The sequence below is a fragment of the Aulonocara stuartgranti genome, assembly GCF_965226115.1.
Source record: "Aulonocara stuartgranti genome assembly, chromosome: 6".
Classification (NCBI taxonomy): Eukaryota; Metazoa; Chordata; class Actinopteri; order Cichliformes; family Cichlidae; genus Aulonocara; species Aulonocara stuartgranti.
Genome location: NC_138944.1, coordinates 37,216,184 through 37,244,164, shown reverse-complemented (window position 1 = coordinate 37,244,164; position 27,981 = coordinate 37,216,184). Strand labels below are relative to the sequence as shown.

Here is a 27,981-nt window from a genome sequence, read left to right as displayed (position 1 = left end):
AAATAAAATCGTGTATATTCAAGCAGCTGATTCACATGCTTTTAGTTGTTTGGCAGGAGGAGGTGTGTTTTGTATAAAGTAAATTCAGGGTTTCTATATGAAATACTCAAAGCACTTGTTCCTCTCATCATCCATTTCCTGGGTCTCAATCTCAAACTTCTTCATGGCAATGAAATACTGAATAAACGGCTCCCCAAGGGCACTGCGGATGACATGATCCTCCCCCAGCGCCTCCAGAGCTTCGTCAAGCTTTACTGGAATGGTGAACTCTTTCTGTTGGATAGGGGCTTTGTTAAGACTGCTTTCAACATTCAGGTTTCTTCTGATACCATCCAGTCCTGCAGCCACTGTAGCTGCAAGAACAATGTAAGGGTTGGCCATGGCTGAGCCCAGCTTGTTGTCAATGTGCGTCTCCCTCCCGCCGTGACACTTGATGTTGAAGGAGCTGCTGTTATCATTGCTGCCACAAGTGGCATACAGCAACCGCTTGGGGTCTTTGATGGTTTTGGCAATGTGACTTCTGCAACCCAGGCCAGGTGACATCAAACAGCTCAGGGCAGCAGAGTGGGTCAGGAGGCCTGCCAACCATTTTCTACCAATCTCAGACATCTCGCCTGCTTTCTCTCCACTGTGGAAAAGACTCCGTCGCCCATTAGCATCCCACAGGCTATGAGAGAGCACCCCAGCATTGTATAGACCATCGTCAGTAAAAAAGCTGGCAATGTAGCTGTGTTTGCGAGCCATTTCTTTGATGCCGGTGCGGAAGGTGAAGGCGCTATCAGCGGCAGCAATACCAAACTCTGGCCTCAGGTTGATCTCCATCTGCCCAGGGCCACTTGCAGAAGCAATGCTGTCTATGTCAGCCCCCATGCAGTACATGCTGTCCACTAGCTGCTGGAAGAAAGGCAGGTCATGGTTGCTGAGCAGGGTTGTGGCAGGAAACAGGAGTGTCTTTGGTCCAATCCGGTCCGGCGCTCCTAGTACACAACATTCATAGGTGAAGGATGAGTGCAGGGAGAAACCCAGGCTTTGGAGCTGACCGAGAAGCTGCTTGGCAATGAGGCGAGGCGAAGTGCGAAGGGGGCTTCCGGTCACGGTGCATGGGTCGCATATGACCCGTGCTGTTTGTTCAGCCCAGGGTAGGACCCTAAAAGTCGAAAGGTCAGGGATCAGAAGGACATCACTACTGAAATTGGCAGTGTTTGCATGGTCCACTTCATTGCTTTGTGGGCTCAGGGTTAGCTCCAAATAGCTTCTTGGCATTGGTACCCCATATACTGCTTTCTCCTGTGAGTGAAACATATGCATTAAAGCACTTCTCACCTTTCGTTAGAAGGGATAGATAGATAGATAGATAGATAGATAGATAGATAGATAGATAGATAGATAGATAGATAGATAGATAGATAGATAGATAGATAGTAGGGGTGCAACGATATTCGTATCGATATTGAACCTTTCGATACAGTGCTTTCGGTTCGGTACGCATATGTATCGAACAATACAACATTTGTAATTTATTTTATCAACTTTCCTTCTGACGATGCTGTCTGTGTTGAGCGCTCAGTGAATCTGCGTTCGACTACTCCGCCTAGGCTGCCACTGAGCGCTCAACACAGACAGCATAGTCAGGAGGAAGAGCGCAGGGCAAGCTAGCGAGACAGAAGTTAAGCTCTCCTTGCAACATGGACCTCCCCCACCCTCATTCAGATCTGGCGTTTGGAATTATTTTGGTTTTCATGTGAGGTATGACCCTGAAGGTAAGCGAGTCATGGACTAAAGTAAAACAGTATGTTGGATGTAGAGCTGGGCGATATGAGATTTTTTCATATCACGATATGTTTTTTTCATTTCAGGCGATAACGATATCTATCACGATATAAGCCAAATAACTATATTTGTAAGATTTAAATGTGCCGTTGCTCACAAGTAAAATGTGAAATAATCAGCAGCTTGTTTTTATTTATTGATTATATTATTTATTTCCCATAATAAGTTCAACAGGGTAGATGTACTTTTTCAGATAAATAAAGGCAAATATTGCAAACTACACAAAAGGCAGCCGCTAAAGCGTTTAAGTTTCAAAATAGAACAAACGAAACAGACTACTAAATTGTCAATTCCACTTAGAAACAAAATATTAATTCTAAAAATAAATCTTAGTTTGTGTTACAGAAGAACAGACAAAACTGACTAACTTTTGTCAATATCAAATAAACTGAGAACTAAAAGGAAATTCTCAATCTCTCCTTGTTGTATAGCTTAGCTTTTCAAACAGTTTTAACAGTTACTTTAGTCTGACAAAAGCCGAATGACGAATTAGTGCTTCCAGTCAGAGACTGAGGCTACGTCCACACGTACACGGGTATTTTTGAAAACGGAGATTTTCCGTTTCCGTTTTAAAAAATAATCCCGTCCACACATAAAGGCAGAAATGAAGGAAAACGCTGCTATGAACATGCCAAAGCAGCAGGTGGCGCTAGATTCCTAACCGTGCAGAAATGTTGGCCAATCAGAAGTCTAGAAGCCTCGGTGGGAAAAAGTAAACAAAGCTGGGGCATAGAAGCAGAACCGAGTCGTATGTGTGGAGGGACAGTAACTGTGTGTATATGTAAGCATTTAAACACTGCAGAGAGTAGAATTAACAGTATTGTAGAAATTCATTTCACCGAAACAATAACGTGGCGCACAGTGTGACGCATGCACCAGTTTATTGTATTTCCAGACTTGCTTTCGGCACAATTTACAGTGCACGCTACTCTGTTTTTTGTCAGACTTGAAATAGCTGAAATACCTTCACACTACGGAACTTCTATGGCTCTTCCGTTCGACAATCTCTCCGGCGTTGGAACCATCATCTGTTTTCTCTTCGGTCACGCTCGGTTGATTTTTCTAGTCGGCACACTCATTTCCTCCATTACCCGCTGGCTGCTTCCCAAACAAACACACATGCGGCTTGGCACTTGTGCTGTACGTTACAAGTCACGCGACGTGACGCTGCGGCTGTGATTGGTTCGGCTCTGCGCTACTTAATTTGGATTGGCTGACCTTTTTTTTTTTTTTTTTTTTTTTTTTTTTAGAGGACAAGAGCGGCGAGGTCTATCGCGATAGCTTAATTTCTCTATCGAGTAAAAGTTATATCGCGATACATATCGTTATCGTTCTATCGCCCAGCTCTAGTTGGATGTGCCATGCAATGCTTAATTACATTGGTGTGAACTAGTGTGTTAGCGCAGTTAGCTCGTTAACGTGTTGGCCGTCTAGCCCCATGCACGGGGCGATCGGCGGTAGCTCGTTAACGGAGATTTGCCTGTTGTGGCGTTAAGGTCATTTCAACCAGATTAACCTGAAAGCACTAGTGGGAACACAACGAATATGACTGCACATTTACGCCGACATCATCCTAGTGCAAAGACAAAAACAAACAAGCATGCTACTAACTTTAGCCGAGTCATTTAGACAGCTGTTAGCACGTGATTCTCCTTATGCTGCTGAGAATATAGCCCAGAAGAAGCGGATAGTATAGCTTTTATTTTGGAAAGAGACATTTCTCTGTAATAAACTCTCTTTTCCAAAGATGAGTGATTCCTCAATCAGATACAGGGCTTGCAAAATCGCTAGCCCGACATCCCGGAGCTAGCGATCTTTCCAGTCGGGCTACAAAAATCTCTCTGCCCTGCCCGTCGGGCTATTGTAGGAAAAATATATGTCAATGCTTTTGCATTCTTTCAGAAATGTAGCTGGGTAATTATGTTATTGGCATCGGTGAGCCACTGTCAATATGTGACATATTGAAATCGCGTTTGAATTTGCGCTTGTTTTTTTGCTTTCACTTTGCAATGACAGCACTGATCTGTGAGTGATGATAATTTGTGCACCAATTCCTCTGACATCGTCTTATTAATCGTTAGCTTACTATGCAAACATGACAAGTGAAATCTCCCGCAGCAAGCTTAAACATGTGAGAGGTTGATCGCACAGAGAATCGCTGAGCTTATGTGAGTCCGTGTGTAAAAGTAGCAGTATATATATTTTAGTTCTGCTGAGCCAAATAAGACAGGTCGGGGTGAAGAAGTGACAGCCAAAGAAAAGCTTACCACAAAACGGAGAAGTTATGACAAATCAGACTATAAGGCAAAAAGAAAGTGCAGCTTTATGGTTTCATGGACAAAAGAATTTCTGTGGCTGCAATATGACAAGCTAAATAACCAGGGCTGCACATAAGTGGTCCGCAGGTGCGCATTCGCTGTCAAAATAAAAAACGCGCACAAGGGTTAGGGTTAAATTTAAAAACTGTACTTTTGAGTTAAAATATATATTTATAATTTTAATAAATGACAAATTAAAAAGGCATGAACATTTTTTTGTATCGAAAAAATATCGAACCGTGACACCAAAGTATCGAACCGAACCGTGAATTTTGTGTATCGTTGCACCCCTAATAGATAGATAGATAGATAGATAGATAGATAGATAGATGTGCATTACATGGAAGAAGCGGACAGGTACTGTCTTGGACCTTGACACCCCATGGAGGTCAGTGGCTTCAAAGCGGACGAAGTTGATATTGTCACGTGCTATTTGTTGTTTAATTTGCTCCATGGCTGCAATGAACCTCTGGTTCCCAGAGATCTCAATAGTGTCTTTTCCGTTATCTGTGGGAAACAGTTTGAAATATTTGCAAAAACATTTGAGAATCTTTCATTTTAAATATAAAGTGTCACACTTTTGAAAGAAAAAAAGCATGTTGTTTTTTAAGTCAGAGATTTCATAATCAAGTTCAAGTAGCATCATCAGGACCACCCTAGACAAGAAACAATTATCTGGTTTAAGATAAGTTTCAAACAGTTTGTCCACAGGCAGCACAGTCAAGTGGATATTACAGCTTAAAACACCTCACTGTTAGTCACTGAATGTAATACTATGAGCAGAGAAAGCCAAATCCCACCAAAAAAATCCTTAAGCTAGACCTCATATATTGTTGTCCCAGATTCTTTTAAATGTAGAATAATGAGAGTTTATTACAACACTAATTTGTTTATTTTGATTAAATTACCTTTAAGAAGGTTTTAAATCATATGAATTTTCCAAAAACAAAAATGTGTCCATTTTTTATATTCAAGACAATGAGAAATATTCAGTATTCAGCTTTTATGAGCCAGTAATTTCTAATCGTTTTCCGTGAGCAGAAAGGTATCATTCCAAGTCTAATTATTTGCCAAATATATACTTTTTCAACATAAAATATTTCTTCCTTTCTATCAAGAACAGTGTAACTAAATCTAATCAAACTTCACCAACCTGTATGAGAACCGCCAGTCTCTCCCCAGGAGCCACCACTCACATATGTGTGGGTCCTGACTTCAGGCTGCCTATTTGTGTTGGCACTGAACCTGAATGAGCTGGATGAATCCATGGTGGAAGGCAGCTGAATAGATGTGCTATCTCTGGATCTGGGCCCCCTTCTGGAAGCATCAGAGTGTGGTTTGAAGGTGCTGAACACCCTGTGAGAGTTTCCATCATCCTGCCGTCCATCCGTCCCTCCACCACTAGTGCTGCTTCCGTGGAGATACGTGTAGGGACTCCCTGGTTTCCCCTCATGTCTTTCCCGGATACTGAGCAGGGGACTGACCCTCAGGATGGTCTTCAGCTCTTCCATGGTCTGCCTTGGAACACCCATTTTATCATAGGACAACCTGGTTTGACATGATGCCTCTGTGGTCCAGTCGTCCCCAGCGTCAGCTTCATCCACAGAGGGATCATTAACTTGCTCTGGGGGCTGGTGAGGCAGAGGGCCAATGGAGATAACTGTGGGAGTGTTGGGAGTTACTGGTGTACCGACGGGACCATGGATGATGGATGGGCCACCTCCTCTGCTATTCCAATCCATCGGAGGCACATACTTCCCAGTCACCCTGACTCCTTTCTTGCTGCCTAGACTCATCCCGGTGCCATCTATTTGGTCGTTGCTTCTATTTTGGCCTTCCTGGAAAACAAACAATGGCTCTGTCAGAATAATGGTAAGAGAAGGTCAAGTTATGCATGAAAATGATTACCAAGAAGTGTAAGCAATCAAATCTGAAATCATATTGAAAGACTTCTAAATTAAAAATACAATCCTCCAGGTATTTTTAAAAAAAGTGAAGTAATATATATGAAAACCCTACCAATGGACATTGCTCAATTAAATTCAAATCCAAAATGTAAATGTCAAGTTGTTACCTTGAAATCTTCAGAGTCATTCATTTCGTTTTTTGTACTCATGTACTGGGATTTGGATATTGATAGCCCCCCCTGTGAAAGAGCTTCACTCGCACATTAATTTTTATAGACAATTGGTACAATGATGACGGATTAGAAAATTCTTTCTGCCCCACAAAACAGCCACGAGAATCCAGCTGGAAACTGACATCAGCCGGCCACTGGTGGACACTGAAGCACTGCTGCTTTGAGCTCATTGGTTGTTTCCGAGACCAATTCAGTGGCGCTTTTGTGTCACCGCACAGTAAAACTGCAGAGCTCAGCAGTTCTGTGTGTGTTTCCAGAAAGATATGGGAGCAAAAGTATTTATTCCACACAATTATAAAGAGCAGACAATAGCAGCTGATACTGACAGTCTAAGCATTTAAGAACTGCTACAGGGCAGCGTGACACCAGCAACATAATTTTCTTAATTACTCAATAATAAATGGTGCCACTTTCTAATGTGTTTTATATTTAAATGCGGTGCCACAATATCTAAGTGTACTATTAAAACAATTGTAAAAGTGGTACTAAATTATAATTTAAAAATAAACCATAAGCCTAAATCATTACAGCCATTAATTTCAGCTTACTAAAGCAGATAAAAACATGTGAATCAGTTGGCTACTATGCATTCTGGGGGTTTTCAGTGAATCACAAAACAATCCTTCTTATTTTCCATTCCACCTTTTATGACAAAAATCTTGTCTTTAAACTGCTCAAAAATGTTAAACTTTGTACCACTTTATGTCTAGATCAAGTACCACCTACTGCATGTGATACACGTGTTACTGCTGATACAGCCAAGTCAAGGGATGTGTTACATTTATTTAATTCATAACTTTATTGAAATATGACCAAAAAAATCATGATGAGTATGTTAAGCTTTTTTATGCAGCTGTTTTTTATCCTTTCAATATAAGTTAACCTATCATTCCAAACAGCGGGTAGTCAAAACTGCGCCTATATTAAGTATTTTTATTTTTTGTCATTTACATTTACATTATTATTATTTTTATAACAGTAAAAAGTTCATGTGGAGTCTGAAACAAAAAAATAGCAACATATTTTTTAGCTCTTTGGCAACAGCAGGAAGGAAAAACTCCCTTTTGACAGGAAGAAACCAGGCTCAGGAAGGGGGCCATCTGCTGTGACCGGTTGGGAGAGAGAAGGAAGACAGGACAAAAGACAGGCTGTGGAAGAGAGACAGAGATTAATAACAAGTATGATTCAATGTAGAGAGATCTATTAACACACAGTGAGTGAGAAAGGTGACTGGAAAGGAAAAACTCAATGCATCATGGGAATCCCCGGCAGCCTACGTCTATTGCAGCATAACTAAGGGAGGATTCAGGGTCACCTGGTCCTGCCCTAACTATATGCTTTAGCAAAAAGGAAAGTTTTAAGCCTAATCTTGAAAGTAGAGATAGTGTCTGTCTCCTGAATCCAAACTGGAAGCTGGTTCCACAGAAGAGGGGCCTGAAAACTGAAGGCTCTGCCTCCCATTCTACTTTTAAATACTCTAGCAACAACAAGTAGGCCCGCAGAGCGAGAGCGAAGTGCTCTAATAGGGTGATACGGTACTACAAAGACATTAAGATAAGATGGGATATAATTATTTAAGACCTTGTATGTGAGGAGCAGGATTTTGAATTCAATTCTGGATTTAACAGGAAGCCAATGAAGGGAAGCCAAAACAGGAGAAATCTGCTCTCTCTTTCTAGTCCCTGTCTTTTCAGTGAGTTTTTTGGACATCCTGATAATAATGAATTACAGTAGTCCAGCCTGGAAGTAATAAATGCATGAACTAGTTTTTCAGCGTCACTAAGAGACAGGATATTTCTAACTTTAGAGATGTTGCGAAAATGGAAGAACGCAGTCTTACATATTTGTTTAATATGTGCATTGAAGGACATATCCTGGTCAAACATGACTCCAAGGTTCCTCACAGCATTACTGGAGGCCAAGGTAATGCCATCCAGAGTAAGAATCTGCTTAGATACGATATTTCTAAGATTTTCAGGGCCGAGTACAATAACCTCAGTTTTATCTGAATTAAGGAGCAGAAAGTTAGCGGTCATCCAGGTCTTTATGTCTTTAAGACATTCCTGCAGTTTAAGTAATTGGTGTGTGTTGTCTAGCTTCATTGATAAATAAAGTTGGGTGTTATTTACATAGCAGTGAAAATGTATGCTATGTCTTCTGATGATACTGCCTAAGCTCAGAGTCGGGCAGCTCAGCGTTGCTGAAAAACTGTACTTCAGTGCGGTTATCTAAAAATGGGGTACATCCCAGATCCGGTCCTGTCTAGACCCATGACATATTCATATATGTCATATATACCCTATTCTTTGTTTCTTCCTTTCTGGAACTCTTCCCACATATGTGGCTTTTTTTTTGGGGGGGGGGGGGGGGGGGGGTTTGTTTTTGTTTTTTTTCTGTCTGTTTGTTTGTTTGTTTCTTTATGCTGCACAGAACCCTGTGGAACCCCATAATTAATCTTCTGTGTGAAGAGGACTCTCCATTTACATCAACAACTTAGATAGATATGATACAAACCACTGTAGAGCAGTACTTGTAATACCTACAGCATGCTCTGATCGCTGTAATAGGTTATTGTGCTCAACAGTATCGAACGCTGCACTGAGGTCTAGTGGTAGTACAAGCATAGACATGTGTTTACTGTCAGAGGCTATTGTTATCATTAATTATGCTAAAATTTGTTAATTGAAAATCACAAATTTGATTTAAAAAATCTACATTAATTTTGATAATTCATGTATGTTACTTTTTTCAATAATCTTTATAAGAATTCATTTTAAAACTTAAGGTATGTTTGAGTGCAGTATGTATTTTACCACAAAATATTGATGAACGAGTGACTCGATGATACCTTAATCAATGCTGGGCTACGATGAAGTCATCATGATCAGGATTTTTTCAACTGTTTTTCTATTTTTTGTTACCTGCACACTTCTGTTTAAAACAATGTTAGCCATGGTTCACTGTGACACATCACAATGTAGTATAATGATTAGAAGTGGAAATTTGCAATCAAAGCAAAGCTTATAATATTAAACACAAACAGACACACATATTTCCAGGGGTAGAACCTTCTATTATTCTTACTATACTAATAAGCCAATTTCTTTTTAAAGTCTGAAAGGTTGTATAAGTGGATTGAAAAATGTATGATGGAAAATATTTTTACAATTAAAATGACACAGCAGCACGTATACTGCTGGAGTCATGAATGACCCTATTCAATGGCTTAAAGGCTAGAAAGGTTCCATTTTTTACAAGGAACTTCTCGACAATTTCAAAGGACAAAAATATGTAATTTGGTACTAACTAAAGAGAAAATATGCATTTTCTTTCCCATTTAAATATTATTATTTGCTTATTACTAACAGTTTGATCCTTCATGTACATTATGTGTTTTGTTTTCAGAACATGCTAAATACTGACATATTGCTGGCAGCTTCCAGTTTATTCAAGTAATTAACGGGAATCCATATCATGTATAGTTAATCAGTCTTTTAATTTACTTGCTGAAAAATAAGTCAAAACTAAAGTTACCTAAAATAAGATATATACTATAACGGTAAATCAATAATAAATTACTTTTTAACCAATTTCATAAACCATCTTAAAAGAAGGTTTGTTCAGTATATGTTTAGTCGGGATTATTGTACCTGTTGTAGTTATTCAGTCATTCTGGTGCTCCTCTTACTCGATTCTGATGACTCAGAATTAGATCCTGATGACTTAAGAATTACTCATCAAATAGTATGACTCAGTGGCTCTAGAGATCAGCTTCACATCCTCTCAGCATTAAGTTTAATGCACATGTTAATGATCTGGCTTTTGTTCTTAAACAGGGAATTTATAAAAGATTAAGAAATAACTACTTTGATCAAAGCTTTTGTACAGATGCATGCAAATCAAGAGTAAAGAAAAAAGAGAAGAAAATCATGTGGTTTACGTCTATGTAGACAGATCAAACTTTGCATGTGAATACAGGCATTTGAATTTTAATAGGCATGTGAAGACATGTGAATACAAAGCAGATTTGATCAATATGACAAGGTTGGACGGTGGTGAATCTACAATACATTTAATTCTCAATTTATTTTTCCTTGATCATTTTATTAAAAAAATTAAACAAAAGTCCTTCATATTTTTAAACCGTTTTCAAATTTTTAAAGCAATAATATAATTATATTGAATAAGTAGTATCCCATGCTCCAGAAGGACTTCCCACCAGGGCACTTTGAGGGATGTAGTCAAATACCTTCTCCGTGTAGGCCATTATAACGTATTGGTTATGTTGTTGTCAGCAGTGGCTGTTTCTTTGCACGTTGAACTCCCACAGGATCTGAGCTATTGTGTTTTGGGGTTTTTTTTGTGCATCCTTGCTGAGTGTTCCATTTGATTTTGGAACTTTTAACCCATGCTTGTAATAGATGTTCCTGTAGACTATCACATAGATTTAACTTAACAGAACATTTAATACAGCTGCCATAAGGCAAGAGGCAGGGTGCACCGATGCAGGGATAACACAGAGAGACAGACATCCATCAGCACTCATATTAATTTCTACGGACAATTTAGAATCCACAGTTAACCTAACCCCTCTGACTGCATGTCTCGAGATTGTGGGAGGAAGGCAGAGTACCCAATGAGAACCTACACGGACACGGGGAGAACATGCAAACTCCACAGAAAAAGGCCCTGGCCAGATGTTGGATTGAAAACCAAGAATTTCTTTGCTGTGAAGAAACAGTGCTATCCACGGTCCCACCTTGCTGCCCCTTTTCTATCTAAGATTTATACACAGTCACACATAGTGAGCTACTCAGGGTTCGATATCTTGCCTAGTATCTGGAATAGTAGCAGACTGGAGCAGCCAGAGATCAAACCAACAACCTTCCAATTAGTAGATGACCTGTTCTACCACCCTGTAAATATGATGGTTGATTTGAACCCAGGACCTTCTTATTGTGAGCCAGAAGAGCTAACCACTGCACCCATTTGTGATTCAAAGCACAGTAAAAAAGCTTTAAAACTCAGAAATTATTTGGGAATTTTCCTTTCCATTTCAAGTTATGAAATGTATCTACACAAAGGTCTGTTCACATGAAGTCAAAAGAACCACACATGTATAATTCTATGGTGTCGTGATTTCTGGCCTCCTCTGTCCTTGTGTATTTTCTGGAAGTGAAGGACGAATTAGGCCACAGTCACCAACTGACCTTTGCAGCCTGAAGACAGAGAGATGTCTGGACATAACACTACACATTTTCAGGGTGGGGTTTCACGAGACCAGTCAAGCTAAAGGCAAAAGGAAAGAAAGACAAAGGGTTAAGGAAGTTCGGTTTAGCTTCGAAATAAAGCTCTGTAAACAAGTGAATGGGACATGATGCGTGAGCATTCATCAAGACATTTACACATTGGGACGTTTTAAACATTTCATTATTTAAGATTTTGAATATTTTTGTTGTATGCTCACATAGTGTATAGTTCTACAAAATTATACATTTAATTCAGCTACCAGAAACCTTTAGTAAAAACTAAAGGTACATAACTTACAACTAAAGGTGTATATTTAATACTGAACAGTGTTTTATAGTGAAAGTCCTGACAGGAAATGACGTTAGTATCTCGGGCTCTCGCGCGCTCTCTCTCTCTAACTCTTTCCCGGCAGATCAGGAGACTTCGGCTCCGCTCGGAGAAACAGCACAGGACTTTATGGTGGAAAACCGTTTCATAGTTTTACCTTTTTCTAGGGACCGGCTGTATGATTAAGCTACAATCTTCAATGAGTAAGCATATCCCAGTAAGTAACCTGTTTTTCGTGGCTGCCATTTTGTTTCTCGGTTTCGTCTCCTAGGCTCCTCTGGTAAATCAGTACGTTACGGTGAACTGTTACCAGCTGGCCTTCACGTTGCTTCGATGAAATCACGGCCTGCTCGATAAAAACCCAGTTCAATATTTCCACAGTGCTATTGCCTAACGTTGCCTTTCTCATTTAACTGTAACGAAAATTCACAGAACATGGATTTGGCCATGTTATTTGAGTGCAATCTTAGCGCTGCATGATGATCGTCACGATTAGGAAGCGGCTGACGGATGCGCAGCTCGGGCTGGTCCCGGCTCTTCACTCGGAGTTTTTGCCGTCTAAAATCGACGCATATTTATTTGAAATAAACGAAACACGTAAATGACGTGTTGTTAGTGGTTTGCGAGACTGGCTACGTGCACGGTGTCTGGGTCGGGCGTCTTTTTGTCACCTCAGAGCACTGTGCAGTCTGTCACAGCTCCCGACGGCGCCTATAGGCCTCTAATGTTATATGATGGCGCCCGGTCTATCCTCACACAAAGGACACTTTACAGCCTTGTAATGCAATGCAGAGACATGTCTGCTATTTAAGCCACTTCTGCTTTGCTTCACGTCTCTCTTATATTTACAAATCACTGTCCTTTCAGTCAGGCAGTGGCTTTTAAGTGCTTGGTAATATTTCTAAGTAAATGCTGCTTTTCGGCCGGAAAATAGCAGATTAACAAAGCATGCTTGACCGGCTTAGATTTTACTATTTCGACAATAAGATGAAGAAAACCTTTCCAGTAAGCCAGCGCTCGGGTATCGAGCTTCTGTGAGGAGTAAAGGGCAGAAGCATTAGGGAGGAAATGGCAGAGAAAGCATTTGTGAGTCACATTTCTGACGATCATAACAGCGTGTATGTTAAAGCCCCGCTGAAGGCCCCACGGTGAGCTCAGCCTGCGCACACAGATACGACCTGGATGTCAGAAATGACACGTTATATATTTATTTCTGCTGTACAGCGGCAGCACTGCACTGTGATTTTATGTACTGGGAGGTACAGTCTGCTCTGCTGTGTTAATCATTGCGTTATCTGAAACACCACTTTCTCTGCATGGGAATCAAACCCCAGACACTCTAGTGTATTTAGTCTCCAAACAATGTTAATGTGGCTGTTGACATACTTGAGTGTGAAACTTGGCATAATTAAAAAAAAAAAAAAAAAAGAGTAGCTCAGAAAGGCTGCGGTTTAACTGCCTGTTTCAGGGTAGCTAATATAAAGAAAATTATACTGTGGGATTCGATTACTGTCATTACACCCTAAATCTGTGTTTCTAGCCAGACTCTGTGCTGTTGTCTGAAGGTAATTCTAAAATTCAAATGAGGAAATTTGTTTTATTCTTTTAAAAATGAATGGCTCATGACTTTACTGAAAATCCCTCACTTGTTTCACGGCTGCTTTGTCTATACTTTGGCCCTGTGCTTCCTCTATGATCTAATCCCTTTGTCTTTTACTCTGATGGAGTGGTATGTTTGACTAGGGGCTTATGGATATGTGTTTGGGATTAGAGTTGTCACAATATCAGATTTTCCATTTCATGATTATTGTGCTTAGGAAAAAAGAAAAGAGGCACAGTTTCCATATAGAATGTGAATAAAAACAGTTTCTCAGTAAAAGTTTCTTTTTGGCAAATGAATTGAACTACACTGAGAACAGTTGCCTGTGCTTTTTGTGTTCTTTAAAGGTGTTTAAAAAAATAAAAAATTAAGCTTTTCTTCCCTCCTGCCCCCCTCTGTGTCCTGCAGCAGTTCTGTGGTGTTCTGGGTCACACATTTATGGAGTTTCTGAAGGGCAGTGGGGACTACTGCCAGGCTCAGCACGCTGCCTATGCAGATGAGTGAACAGCCAAACTCGCCATCGATCCGACGCACTTGAGCCACAGGAGGGACCCCGGAAAGTTGGCAGGACCGGGACTCCTCCCAGAACCAGCGATAACTCGGCCTGGATGGGGTAACTCCACCTGCTGCACACTGCCCTCGTCGGCTTCCGCCTGGCCAGAATCAAGGTGGAACCAACCTTGGTTTTTTTTTTTCTTCCTTTTCTTTTGTTTTATTCCAAAGGAGAGGGTTTGAGTTACTTCTCCAATTGTCCGCCCTTCCCAGCTGCCAACTTCCCAAATTTGCCTGTTACTGTTCTTTTTGGTGGGATTATTTTTATTTTATTTTGACACTTAGCCTTGCCAACCTCGAAGAAGACTGGAGGATTTTTTTCTTTCGGAGTTCCTCAAAACTTGTTGGACATTTGTTTGACATTCCCTCCGAGTTTAACTGTTTACATTAGTGTTTACTCTGTGGAAGACATTTTAGTTTTGTTATACATTTTTTTCCCGCATTGTCACGATGGCTCGAATGAACAGACCAGCCCCTGTGGAGATTACCTACAAAAACATGCGGTTCCTCATTACCCACAATCCCACCAACGCCACCCTGAACAAGTTCATAGAGGTGAGCCAAATTGTGGTCAAGTGTTTACATATTACAGAGTGTATATTACTCTAAGCCCACATTGGAGAAGCATGTAACCGGTGATTACATGTTGAGAAATATTTTGGAAACGACCGCAGTTTAAAATCTTTCCTGGAAATGTTTCAGCCAATGAACGCAATGACTACAGAATCGTTTTAGATTACAGGAATTGACGTATGTAGGTGTATTACTGTCAGTGTGCTTTAGAGGGTTGGGCAATCGGACAAAATTGGTGACTAAAATCAATTGATTCCTTTAACAGTTGGCTTTTTTTCACAGACTTCAAGAAATTGCACATTACAAAAGAGCTACCAGACAGTACCTCTTTCCTTTAAAAGGGAAATACACACAAGAACAGATTAGCCGCTTATGTCAACCAAAGGCAGTGGGATGTCACTAAAATAGTCATGGGCGAAGCTATCTAGCTTAACTTATCAACTCTTTAGTCAAGCGAATGATCTAAAAACTGATGATATGAAGAATATTACTAACTGACATGAGCTAGTGTTTGCATACATCAGCAAATTCATTTTCACTTCTTTTTGTTGGAATTTTAACGTGTCGTCCAACCTTAGTATCCTGAGGTAGCTTTAACAGTCTTGTTTGCCTCTTTCGCTCATAAATCCTGTGACATGTGATTACAGGAGTTGAAAAAATATGGAGTCACCACGGTTGTGAGAGTCTGTGAGGCCACCTATGATGCCACCCTGGTGGTGAAAGAGGGAATCCAGGTTCTGGTGAGTTCACACTTCTGACTTCATCATGACTCCTAATGTTTCAAACCAAAACAAATGTAGTTTTTTTTTTTTTTTTTCATTGCTCTGGGTTTTCCCCCCCAGTATACCAGGCTATTGTTTTGTTTTGTTTTTATTCTGGTTTTTATTGTGTAACAGATTTAGGTTTTGGGGGGGTTCCCTCCAAGCGAAGGTTCAGATTGTGCAGGAAGACAAGCTCCACGGGTGTCCTTGCTGCTGCAACAACATTTTTCTTTCCCCGCAGCTCAGCCTTCTCACTTCTTTTGTTTTGGTTTCCAAGGAACGGAGGCCACTGACATCATTTCCTTTTTTCTTCTCTCTTCTTTCTGCAGGATTGGCCATTCGACGATGGAGCTCCTCCCTCCAATCAGATCGTGGATGATTGGCTGAACCTGCTGAAGCTGAAGTTCAGGGAGGAGCCCGGCTGCTGCATTGCTGTGCACTGTGTAGCAGGGCTGGGGAGGTAAGCAGTCACTGACACAAAGATTCAAGTTGTTATATTTTACGTATGATAGTGAAATGTGGCTCTTGCTTCTGTTTGTATTCTGATACAGAAGCAGTCGGTGCTAAAACAGTTATTTGATGATCCCTGTTTTCATATTGTTTTTATATTGTACATAAGCTTTTATTTTAGGGGATTTTCTCTAACAAAACTGTTTGAATCCATTAAATAACGTTTCCCCCATTATCTGACTTTTAAATGATTAATCCACCAATCCAAAGGATAACTGCAGAACTACAACCTGAGCTATCATAGTGAAAACTATCATATAGGAATAACATCCTTGTTATCAGTTGTGGTTTGAAAAACAAACCAAGAAGATCTTAAGCAAAGACGCAGTCATTTGCATTTTCTTTGATCCTGCTGTACGTGACTCACAGTATCACCCACATTTTGTCCCAAGTGTGTGCTTCCTTAGTACAGACAACCTGCCAGGTCCTGTCTCTGTCCTGTTTGCTTTAATCTGATCTATGAGGAAGCAATGTTTGTTTGTTTTGTTTTTGTAATTGGAGCAAAACACTATTTTGCATGTTAGTTTTAACTAACATTCCTGGTACTGTCTGTTCCCTTTCTTTTTCACAGAGCTCCTGTTCTGGTGGCACTCGCTTTGATTGAATGTGGGATGAAGTATGAAGATGCTGTCCAGTTCATTCGACAGTAAGTAAAAATCATTTGGCAGGAAATGATTAAAGAAGCTACTTTTTTTTTTTTTTTTTTTTTTTTTTGGATGAGTTGAGGTTTTTTATTATAAAACCATTAAAATATCTGATAGTTAATTACATTTGTAAGGCTCTCTGGTGGACAGACTTTGGCATTAACTTTGAGAAAATCCTTGATTTTTGTCTTGCAGTAACCTGATACTTTGATACGTAAAGCAGGGAGGCCTGAGTCATATCTATAAATAGCAGAGATGTCAGAGAGTGAGATAAAGGATGATTCAGTAGGTGTGCTTTAAAGTATGTGTCATCCCTTGAAATATTTATAGAGCACTTGGCAGTCAGCTTTTTTTTCCAAAGACTAATCAATAAAATGAGGGCAAGCTCAGCAATTTGAGGCTGTCATAGAAAGTGGTGTTATATTATTGATTAAATATTATTAATACGGATAACATCCATTTTTTTCTTTTTAAATTAACAGTTAATAATAGGACTTGAATTTTTTAAAGTTTCTTTTAAAATCCTCAACAAGCCAAAGAATCGTTATCATGCTGAATGTAAAAATCATACATATTGCCATGAATCTTCATATAGAACAGAGTTAGTTGACTATTTCTGTAAATGTAATAGTACAGGGCAACCACTTTGCTCTTTTCCAACCCAGCATTTATATTCTTGCACTCTATCACAGTACCTTGTTATTCAGAGTACTGGTCCTTAATACAGCATTTTAATTCCTTTCCGTTTCCCTTTAACCAATCATCTGATTGGTTGCCCCTCACACCCAGAAGGTTAGAACAGTTAGTGGGTGGAGCTTCTTTTCTTACAGTCACAGATCTGTGGCTGAGCTTTCCTCTCTAACATCAGACAAAGCCATCATAGAAAAGCCTGTAAGTAGGGTTCACAAAAGCTGAGCGTTTGACTCACAGGGGTTAGACTGCTTATATGCACACTGACATGAATTATTTAAACTTTGGGCATGTTTAATATATTACAATATCCATGGTAGCAATATATATTATGGATTTACAAAAAAATCGGCAGTCATGAGCTAATTAATTTCTACACTTGCTTTCAGGAAGCGCAGAGGAGCATTCAACAGCAAGCAGCTGATCTACCTGGAGAAATATCGTCCAAAGATGCGCCTGCGTTTCAAAGATTCTAACGGCCATCGCAATAACTGCTGCATCCAATAGAGCCAAACATTGAGCCACACCAACCTCTCCCCAACCTACCCTCCAACACAGAAGAGTTTCATTAAACCTTGCTAGCTTATAACCTGGCAGGCTTCCTTTTTTTTTTTTTCTTTTTTTTTCTTTTTCTTCATTGTGTTGTATTTTAATTTGGAAAACCATGCTTGGTAAATGAAATTTCCCCCTCCCTTTCTAGTTTCAAAATTAAATGTAAAAAAAAATGAAAAACAAGAGTTGTGTGAACAGAGTTTTTTCTTCATGTGCCCAGAAAAAAAAATAGGAAGAGTCGTGTATCATTGTAAGATGTTGGATTAACTGTTTTCTGAAAATGCATCCCAAAGATTTTGATTGGCCCGTGCATTCACATTGCCTGAAAATGTGTTAAAAAAAAGAAAAGAAAAGAAAATAGGTTAAAGAAATGTTTTCTTGATGTGAACAATTATGTGTACCCTGTTCAATTTTAGGATTCAGTTTCAAGACTGACTAGAAAGAGGTATGCCTTTCTTCAAATCAGATGGATCATCCATAAATGCCTTACAATCGGAAGTGGAACAAAGGCAATCGAGCAGGAGTCGGCTCCTGTTGGCATTTGGAAAAGGTGTTTCATTTTTCTACTTGGAACAAAAAAAACCCTAAACTGTTGCCTTTGTCTTGTGCAGGAAGTCTTACACACACTTATGCCCTTTCAGTAACTATTTTTTATTATAAATGCTTAACTGTTGCAATATTTGTCAATTGAAAGTCTAGGAACTTTTTAGTCTTTATCAGACCTTCTGTTTACTTATTAACTGCCATGTTAAAATAAAAATGTGATCTTTTTCATTTTTCCTTTTTTTTTTTTTTTTTGGTTTATTTTTTAGTTTTGTTTGTGTGTGTGTGTGCGCTTCAAACTGGACTTCCAACATCTGCAATATTTTGTATGCCTTTTTATTTGATGTCCATAACTTAAGACTTGGATACTTGATGATTTTATGTATTTGAAAATGTGTACTATTATTATTAGGTTGGCTATTTATACTATCAATGGATGTGTGATTTAGTACAGTGAGCAAAAAAGTTTTACCTGTTCACCAACTTGTGAGAGTACATTAAATGATACACTGAAAAAAGATGTTGGTCTTTTCTCCCCATTTTCTCAAGAGAAGAAAAATGCAGGAGGGGTTTGAGCAAAATAGGACTGATAAATACTTCTTAATAAAAAAAAATGTTGCAGATGTAGCGCTAAAAGACTTTCTTGAAAAATGATAATAATAATGGATTGGATTTATATAGCGCTTTTCAAGGCACCCAAAGCGCTTTACAATTCCACTATTCATTCACTCGCATTCACACACTGGTAGATTTAGCTGTTTGGTTGAATAGCGGCTTTTTCTCAAACCTTTCATCGTAAAATACCTGTATTTTTAGCATTTACATCACCAATAGTCCAGTAAACCAGTTTACATTTTAATCATTGCAAAGACTAAAATTTAGCTAATTTGTGGCCCAATATGAGTTGACAGTTACATTTGTTTCAGTTTCTATAGTCTTTGAAATAAAACATTCAGTCCCATGATTAATTCAACGCCCTGCTAGGGCCGTAACACTGGGTGACTGGCTCCAAGATGAGTCCTGTTGGTTCAAACTTCTTCCATTTACTGTCGATGGAGGCCATCGTGCTCATTTGGACCTTCAGTGCTTCAGGAATTTTTCGGTATCCTTCCCAATATCTGAACCACAATGCAATCCTGTCTCTCAGATTTACAGACAATGCTTTGGACTTTATGTCTTGGTTTAGGCTCTGACATGCACTGCCAACAATGGGACCGTATTTGTCAAATCAGACCTCATATCCAATCAACTGAATTTACCACAGGTGGATTCCAGTCAAGTTGTAGAAATATCTGCCAAAGATCCGTGGAAACTATTTACACTGGCCACTTTGTTAATTATACCTTACTATTACCAGGTTAGACCTTACCTGCCCTAATTCTGACACAGGTCAAACAAGATGCTGAAAACATTCAGTGGAAACTTTGATTCATATTGGTGTGATGAACATCTTTATATTATAGAGTCTTCAAAATAGCCACCTTTTGCTTTGATTACTGCTTTGCACACTCTTGGCATTCTCTCGATGAGCTTCATGAGGTCATCACCTGAAATGGTTTTCCAACAGTCTTGAAGGAGTTCCCAGAGATGCTGAGCATTTGTTGGCCCTTTTGCCTTCACTCTGCGTCCATTTCTTCCAAAATCATCTGGATTGGGTTTAGGTCAGGTGACTGTGGAGACCAGGGGCCCGTTCTTCGTACCTCGCTAAGTAAGTTAGCTGGATTAGATTGTTGACGATTTCGCGTGATCCTGGATCGTTCGGTTCCCCGAAGCTCATCCGGGACTTGCTGTCATAGCAACAGAGCCGTAAGCGTAAACCTGCTCGGGAGCAGGTTTACTTTATGTAAACAGGATTAGATCGCGGGCACGCAGGTATGTCCGCTTCATTTATACGAAAGCAACAGCGATATTCCACCACTGTTTCACCATAAATAAATAATATCAATGTAACTGAAGATAATGCAGCACTTGATCCTTTTATTGATTTCACACAGATACATACAGGTCATTTCCTAAAAAAGGGAAATGTACTATTAACATTCTATTACATGTATGTGATTATTACAGATGTAATTCATATTTCAGAGTAGTAATTGTAAACTAGAAAGTGCATTTTCTGAAGAAACTGCAGTGTGAATGCTTGAATCTGAATGTATGCACTGAAATGAATTAATTGCTGAATTTTGAGTTAAAAATATTGAATGAGATAAAAAAAAAGTCCGAATTTAACCTGAAAACAAAAGTGCTGAACTGCTAAAAGCTGAAGGTTACACAGAAGAAGAAGTTGGAAAAAAGCTGAAAATGTTTTAATTGTAAATTAGAAAAACCTAAGAAATGAGAAAAGAACATTTAGAGTCAGAAAACATCTGAAAGAATATTAAAAGGTCATATTCTTTGAATCACTGAATGACTAAAATGTGATCCCTCCACTTGGACCCACACAGTTTAAAAAGTTTACATCTCTGAGCTTTGAAAGACAAGATGTTGGAAAGAGAACAATAATGGCGACAATTTGAGGGTAAAATGATGGCTTTAACACTGTGGACACAGCAGCAGTTGAAAGAGAAGTGTTTAAGATGAATCTTGGCAGAGTGGCAGAGAGAGCTCGTTAAGCAGGCAGGTGTGAGCCTGGTTGCTATAGTGACCGCACCCAATGGCTCCATACACACGTACACAGACATGCGCCTCACTTTTGCTGCTTAAAATGAACAGAAAAGTCAGGCCGAAACAAATCGTTCCCAAATGAAAAGTAAAAGTCGTATTGACAAAATTCTTTCACTGTGAGCGACAGCAATGTCTAGTCTACCAAATTCTCAGTTTTCATGTCTGTGGAGTTTATTATATGGACGTGGTGACAGTGGAAAGACACCATGCTCTTCTGATTTTCAAACGAACCTTCTGAGCCATTTTAACATTAGAGTCTATGGAAGAGTTGGAGGGAGGAGGCTGTGCATTGGTGACATTTACGAAAGAACCATAACACCTAGTACAATAGTAAACACATTGGATGAAAGAGGACAGCGATGGCTACGTTTTGAGGGTAAAATCATACCTGTAGAGCAAACGCTGCGGACACAGCAGCAGTTTTAAAAAAGATTTTAAGATTAATTTTTTTGCTCCTCTCACTCTAGCAGTTGAGCTGCCTCACTCTAGCCCCAACATTCCGTCCCATACACACCCATTATAAACTCTGAAACGGGTGAAAAAACATCATGAAACTTAAACTGGAACTGAAGAAAAAGTATAATAGATATTGAAAAGATAAATACAAGTTCAATAGTTGAATGTCTTGTCTTCGTTTTAAAGTTTGAATGGTGGCTCTATGTCAACGTATGTGGAAGTAGTAAGAGTTTAAAAATGAGTAAGTTGAATGAGAATTTGAAGGGTCTCCCCATTGAAATACATGGGAAATTTTTGTTGAATAAAGTTGAATAAAATTAAAAATATAAATGTTAAAAATATGAAAAATAGAAGCAGTCATGTCCAAAAGAATAGGAATCTAACGGTGTTTGAATGGTTTTTCTAAGTTGAACGGTTTTGAAGGAGTGAGATGCCAAAAAACGTACGGAATATATAATAATAACTAGAAAAATTTGCATTTCCTGCGAAAATGCAGTGTGGATGCTTAAAGCTGAAGCTGTATGCAAAAAGTAGCTGAAAAAGCTGAAAAGTTGCAGAAATTGTAAAAACTTTGCAGAAGCAAAAGAAGTTTGCTAAAATGGAATAACTTAGCAGAACTGCAATATCTTAGAGGAAACATAATACTTGGCAGAAATACAATAGCATAGCAGAATTTAGCAGAAATATTGTAACTTACCAGAAACATGATAACTTCTCAAAAATACAAGAATTTAGGAGAAATAGTATAAGATAACAGAAAGAATATATTTAGCCAAAAATACTTAAACATTACAGAAACACTATGATTTAGAAAAATAGTACAACAGAGCAGAAATATTGTGATTTACCAGAGACACTGTGATGAACTATGAATATTGTAATTTTAAATTAAGACTATGTTTTAGCACAAATATTATAATTTGGCAGAAATACTATAATTTAGCAGAAATACTATATTAAGCACAAATCCTATAAAAAGCAGAAATGGTATGATTAAGCATAAATACTACATTTAGTAGAAATACTTTGTTTTAGCACAAATCCCATAAAAAGCAGAAATACTGTACTATGATTTAGTAGAAAGACTATAATTAATCAGAAATACTAAATTTAGCAGAAATACTATATTAAGCACAAATCCTATGAAAAGCAGAAATAGTATATTAAGCACAAATCTTATAAAATAACAGAAATAGTGTGATTTAGCACAATAGTAATAAGTTAAACAGAAAAATTGGAAAAGCAAAATGGACAGCTGAAAAAATGCTGAACATGCTGAGGTTCCCTCAAATATACTTGTTAAATGACAAAAATCAGCAAAAAAATTTATGACAGCCACACAATTACAAATATGTACACATGAGGAAACACACATGCACAGAGAGACACACACACAAGATCCAATTCAGTCAACCAGTCTAAATATATTGAATTTGAATCTTACAATGGGATCATCCCATTAAAAGGCTTTCTCTCTCTCTCTATCTCTGTCACACACACACACACACACACACACACACACACACACATGCACACACAGGGAGAGAGAAGTAAGTTTCTAGGTCAGCCTGGGAGCTGGTGAATTTGAATCCACCAATCAGAGAGGCTGTGCACTTTTCCCCACCAAAACAGGTGCATCTGTTTACACACGCAGCAGCACAGAGAGACACAGGATTTTTGCAGTCTATTTCTCATAGTGACGACTCCCCTCAAACAAATGACCGTAATTTCCTAACCGTAGGGGCTAGAACGGTCATTCTTACACCGTTTTGTTCAGAAGAGATGGGGGAATCTTCAAGTGTTGACAATTTAATATTAAAATATGAATTTTTAGAGATATATGACATGGATGACTTGTTGACTTAGAAGCCACGAATTCCCCAATATGCAAATTTGAATGCCTGAGACCACATATGTGATTGGCTGGCTGGGAAGCCGTGCAGGCCCTGATTTGTGGATTTGAATTCCTCAGCCCTCAGATATGATTGGCTGGCTTAGAAGCCACGAAGGCCCCAATATGCAAATTTGAATGCCTCAGGACACTTATTTGATTGGCTGGGAAACTGTGCAGGCCCTGATTTGAAAATTTGAATGTCTCAGTCCTCACAGAGGATTGGCTGCCTGGGGACCTGGCAGAAATATATAGAAATACTATTATTAAGCATAAATACTACATTTAGTAGAAATACTATGTTTTAGCACAAATACTATAAAAAGAAGAAAAACTATAATTTAGCAGAAATACTATATTAAGCACAAATCCTATAAAAAGCAGAAATACTATAATTTAGAACAAATAGTATAAAAAGCAGAAATACTATAATTTAGCAGAAATACTATGTTAGGCACAAATCCTATAAAAAGCAGAAATACTATAATTTAGCAGAAATACTATGTTAGGCACAAATCCTATAAAAAGCAGAAATACTATAATTTAGCAGAAATACTATATTAGGCATAAATCCTATGAAAAGCAGAAATAGTATGATTTAGCAGAAATACTGTATTTAGCACAAGTACCGAAAAGTACCAGAAATACTATGATTTAGCAGAATAGTAATAACTTATTGAAACACAAATGAAGAGAGGGACACACAAACACAGGCTCTAATCCAGTCAACCAGTCTAACTATGTTCAATTTAAATCCTACAATGACATGCTGCCAAATAAGGGCAGGGTCCTCTCTCTCCCACTAAACACACACACACACACACACACACACAGGGAGAGAGGACTAAGTTTCTAGGTCAGCCTGGGAGCTGCTGAATTTGAATCCACCAATCAGAGAGGCTGTTTACGTTTTCCCGCCAAAACAGGTGCATCTTTTTACACACGCAGCACAGAGACATAGACCTGCTTCTTTCAGTTTATTTCACATAGTGAGGATTCCCCTCAAACAAATGACCATAATTTCCTAACCATAGGGGCTAGAGCGGTCATTCTTACACCGTTTTGTTCAGAAGAGATGGGGGAATCTTCAAGTGTTGACAATTTAATATTAAAATATGAATTTTTAGAGATATATGACATGGATGACTTGTTGACTTAGAAGCCACGAATTCCCCAATATGCAAATTTGAATACCTGGAGCCCACATACATGATTGGCTGGCTGGGAAGCTGTGCAGGCCCTGATTTGTGGATTTGAATTCCTCAGCCCTCAGATATGATTGGCTGGCTTAGAAGCCATGAAGGCCCCAATATGCAAATTTGAATGCCTCAGGACACATATATGATTGGCTGGGAAGCCGTGCAGGCCCTGATTTGAAAATTTGAATTTCTCAGTCCTCACAGAGGATTGGCTGCCTGGGGACCTGGCAGAAATATATAGAAATACTATGATTAAGCATAAATACTACATTTAGTAGAAATACTATGTTTTAGCACAAATACTATAAAAAGCAGAAATACTATAATTTAGCAGAAATACTATATTAAGCACAAATCCTATAAAAAGCAGAAATAGGATGATTAAGCATAAACACTACATTTAGTAGAAATACTATGTTTGAGCAAAAATCCTATAAAAAGCAGAAATACTATATTAGGCACAAATCCCATAAAAAGCATAAATAGTATGATTAAGCATAAATACTACATTTAGCAGAAATACTATGTTTTAGCACAAATAGTATAAAAAGCAGAAATATTGTAATTTAGCAGAAATTCTATATTAGGCACAAATCCTATAAAATAGCAGAAATAGTATTATTTAGCACAATAGTAATAAGTTAAACAGAAAAATTGGAAAAGCAAAATGGACAGCTGAAAAAATGCTGAACATGCTGAGGGTCCCTCAAATATACTTGTTAAATGAAAAAATCAGCAAAAAAATGCACAGGGAGAGAGAAGTAAGTTTCTAGGTCAGCCTGGGAGCTGCTGAATTTGAATCCACCAATCAGAGAGCCTGTGTACTTTTTCCCGCCAAAACATGTGCCTCTTTTTACACACGCAGCACAGAGAGGCACAGGATTATTGCAGCCTATTTCTCATAGTGAGGACTCCCCTCAAACAAATGACCATAATTTCCAAACCGTAGGGGCTAGAGCGGTCATTCTTACACCGTTTTGTTCAGAAGAGATGGGGGAATCTTCCAGTGTTTACAATTTATCATTAAAATATGAATTATTAAAGATATTTGACTTCTAATGCACCATAACTGAGTAGAGCGAAGCAAAAACTGCCTTGACTTGCCCTCAAACAACGCTTTGTGACTTGAAATCTATTTGGAGTATCGATATCATTCTTTCACCGTAAGAGACAGCAGGCTTTGGTGAACAATCATGGAAATTTTCAGGTCTCTGTGGAAATCCAACAAAAAGTTATGACGAGAGAAAAAAGTGGTTCATTTCCACAGTTTGAAATCTGAAGAAATCTGAGCGAAGGACGAATTTCCTACCCTCAAACAAGTCCAACTCATTTCAGAACGGTAATAGGTGAGAAAGAAATTCTTGAATTGTGAGCGTCAGGGGTGTCTGAAGATATTCGGGGACAAGCCTCATGTCTTAACTTTGCTTCGTTAAGGAGATATGACGATTCGAATATGCCTCTCATTACAGAAATCCAGCGGTGATTTTGAACAAGCTCTCCATTCACTTTATATGGAGAGTTTTCTGACCTTGTGTTAGTCTGAGGAGATTTGCAAAAATTCTATAAATCCCACAACAATGATGGTGACATTTTCTGAAAGCCAGCAAAAATACCTACGTTTTGATGTATAATTTGTGGAAGTTGAGTGAAAATTGAGCAAGTAGCAGGAAGTTGTTCGGACATGAAGTGAAAATTGCAAAACCTTCAGTGGCACACTGGAAGCCAAGAGCATAGCAACCATAACAACACATGTATTTTGTGAAAAATCACAATTTTGCAACTCAAAACTTTAAGAGGCATAAAAGTAAAACAGTAAAAGATTTGAAAAAGCTGAATCATACCTGAATAGCCCAATAATTTGTGAACATTTTAAAGTTTGAATGGTTGTTCTAGGTGAAAATATGAGGAAGTAGTTAAGTTTCAAAAACAAGCAAATTTTAGCAGAATTGCAGAAGTTTCCCATTCATTTCAATGGGACAAATTAAAGGAAAAAAGTGGAATATTTTAAAAAGTATAATAGTTAAAAATAGCAAAAATCGTAGCGTAAATGAGCAGAAATAGCAGAATAGTTTAAAATTTGAACGGTGAAAATCGGCTGAAAATTGTGGAAGTAGTTAAGTGCCAAAAAGTGTACGGAAGCAACTAGAATAATAATAATAACTAGAAAAATTTGCATTTCCTGCGAAAATGCAGTGTGGATGCTTAAAGCTGAAGCTGTATGCAAAAAGTAGCTGAAAAAGCTGAAAAGTTGCAGAAATTGTAAAAACTTTGCAGAAGCAAAAGAAGTTTGCTAAAATGGAATAACTTAGCAAAACTGCAATATCTTAGAGGAAACATAATACTTGGCAGAAATACAATAGCATAGCAGAATTTAGCAGAAATATTGTAACTTACCAGAAACATGATAACTTCTCAAAAATGCAAGAATTTAGGAGAAATAGTATAAGATAACAGAAAGAATATATTTAGCCAAAAATACTTAAACATTACAGAAACACTATGATTTAGAAAAATAGTACAACAGAGCAGAAATATTGTGATTTACCAGAGACACTGTGATGAACTATGAATATTGTAATTTTAAATTAAGACTATGTTTTAGCACAAATATTATAATTTGGCAGAAATACTATAATTTAGCAGAAATACTATATTAAGCACAAATCCTATAAAAAGCATAAATGGTATGATTAAGCACAAATACTACATTTAGTAGAAATACTTTGTTTTAGCACAAATCCCATAAAAAGCAGAAATACTGTACTATGATTTAGTAGAAAAACTATAATTAATCAGAAATACTAAATTTAGCAGAAATACTATATTAAGCACAAATCCTATGAAAAGCAGAAATGGTATGATTAAGCATAAATACTACATTTAGTAGAAATACTTTGTTTTAGCACAAATCCCATAAAAAGCAGAAATACTGTACTATGATTTAGTAGAAAGACTATAATTAATCAGAAATACTAAATTTAGCAGAAATACTATATTAAGCACAAATCCTATGAAAAGCAGAAATAGTATGATTAAGCATAAATACTACATTTAGCAGAAATACTATATTAAGCACAAATCTTATAAAAAGCAGAAATACTATATTAAGCACAAATCCTATAAAAGCAAAAATAGTATATTAAGCACAAATCTTATAAAATAGCAGAAATAGTGTGATTTAGCACAATAGTAATAAGTTAAACAGAAAAATTGGAAAAGCAAAATGGACAGCTGAAAAAATGCTGAACATGCTGAGGGTCCCTCAAATATACTTGTTAAATGACAAAAATCAGCAAAAGAATTTATGACTGCCACACAATTACAAATATGTACACATGAGGAAACACACATGCACAGAGAGACACACACACAAGATCCAATTCAGTCAACCAGTCTAAATATATTGAATTTGAATCTTACAATGGGATCATCCCATTAAAAGGCTTTCTCTCTCTCTCTCTCTCTCTGTCACACACACACA

At 38.2% G+C, this 27,981-nt stretch overlaps 3 protein-coding genes across 4 annotated transcripts; 2 read left to right on the top strand and 1 right to left on the bottom strand.

The window, feature by feature from the left end:
• Positions 1-31: 31 nt before the first annotated feature.
• On the bottom strand, positions 32-13,850 carry lgsn (lengsin, lens protein with glutamine synthetase domain). 2 transcript variants are annotated; one of them, XM_082537499.1, is made up of 5 exons: positions 12,537-13,850; positions 11,499-11,577; positions 5,302-5,986; positions 4,489-4,655; positions 32-1,287 (listed from the first exon to the last, which is right to left on the bottom strand). In XM_082537499.1, the coding sequence occupies exons 3-5, from the start codon at positions 5,942-5,944 to the stop codon at positions 94-96; spliced, it is 2,004 nt and encodes a 667-aa protein (XP_082393625.1). In that variant the 5' UTR covers positions 5,945-5,986; positions 11,499-11,577; positions 12,537-13,850; the 3' UTR covers positions 32-93. The 2 variants fall into 2 exon arrangements, with proteins under 2 accessions (XP_082393625.1, XP_082393624.1); XM_082537498.1 differs by lacking the exons at positions 11,499-11,577; positions 12,537-13,850 and adding an exon at positions 6,223-6,577.
• On the top strand, positions 12,044-13,969 carry LOC309709070 (uncharacterized protein; the record flags this gene model as incomplete). Its single annotated transcript, XM_082537517.1, has 2 exons — positions 12,044-12,082; positions 13,874-13,969. The coding sequence occupies 2 exons, from the start codon at positions 12,044-12,046 to the stop codon at positions 13,967-13,969; spliced, it is 135 nt and encodes a 44-aa protein (XP_082393643.1).
• Positions 13,970-14,464: 495 nt separating this feature from the next.
• On the top strand, positions 14,465-18,105 carry ptp4a1 (protein tyrosine phosphatase 4A1). Its single transcript, XM_082537500.1, has 5 exons — positions 14,465-14,572; positions 15,238-15,330; positions 15,681-15,811; positions 16,433-16,507; positions 17,585-18,105. The coding sequence occupies exons 1-5, from the start codon at positions 14,468-14,470 to the stop codon at positions 17,700-17,702; spliced, it is 522 nt and encodes a 173-aa protein (XP_082393626.1). The 5' UTR covers positions 14,465-14,467; the 3' UTR covers positions 17,703-18,105.
• The last annotated feature ends 9,876 nt before the right edge of the window (positions 18,106-27,981 follow it).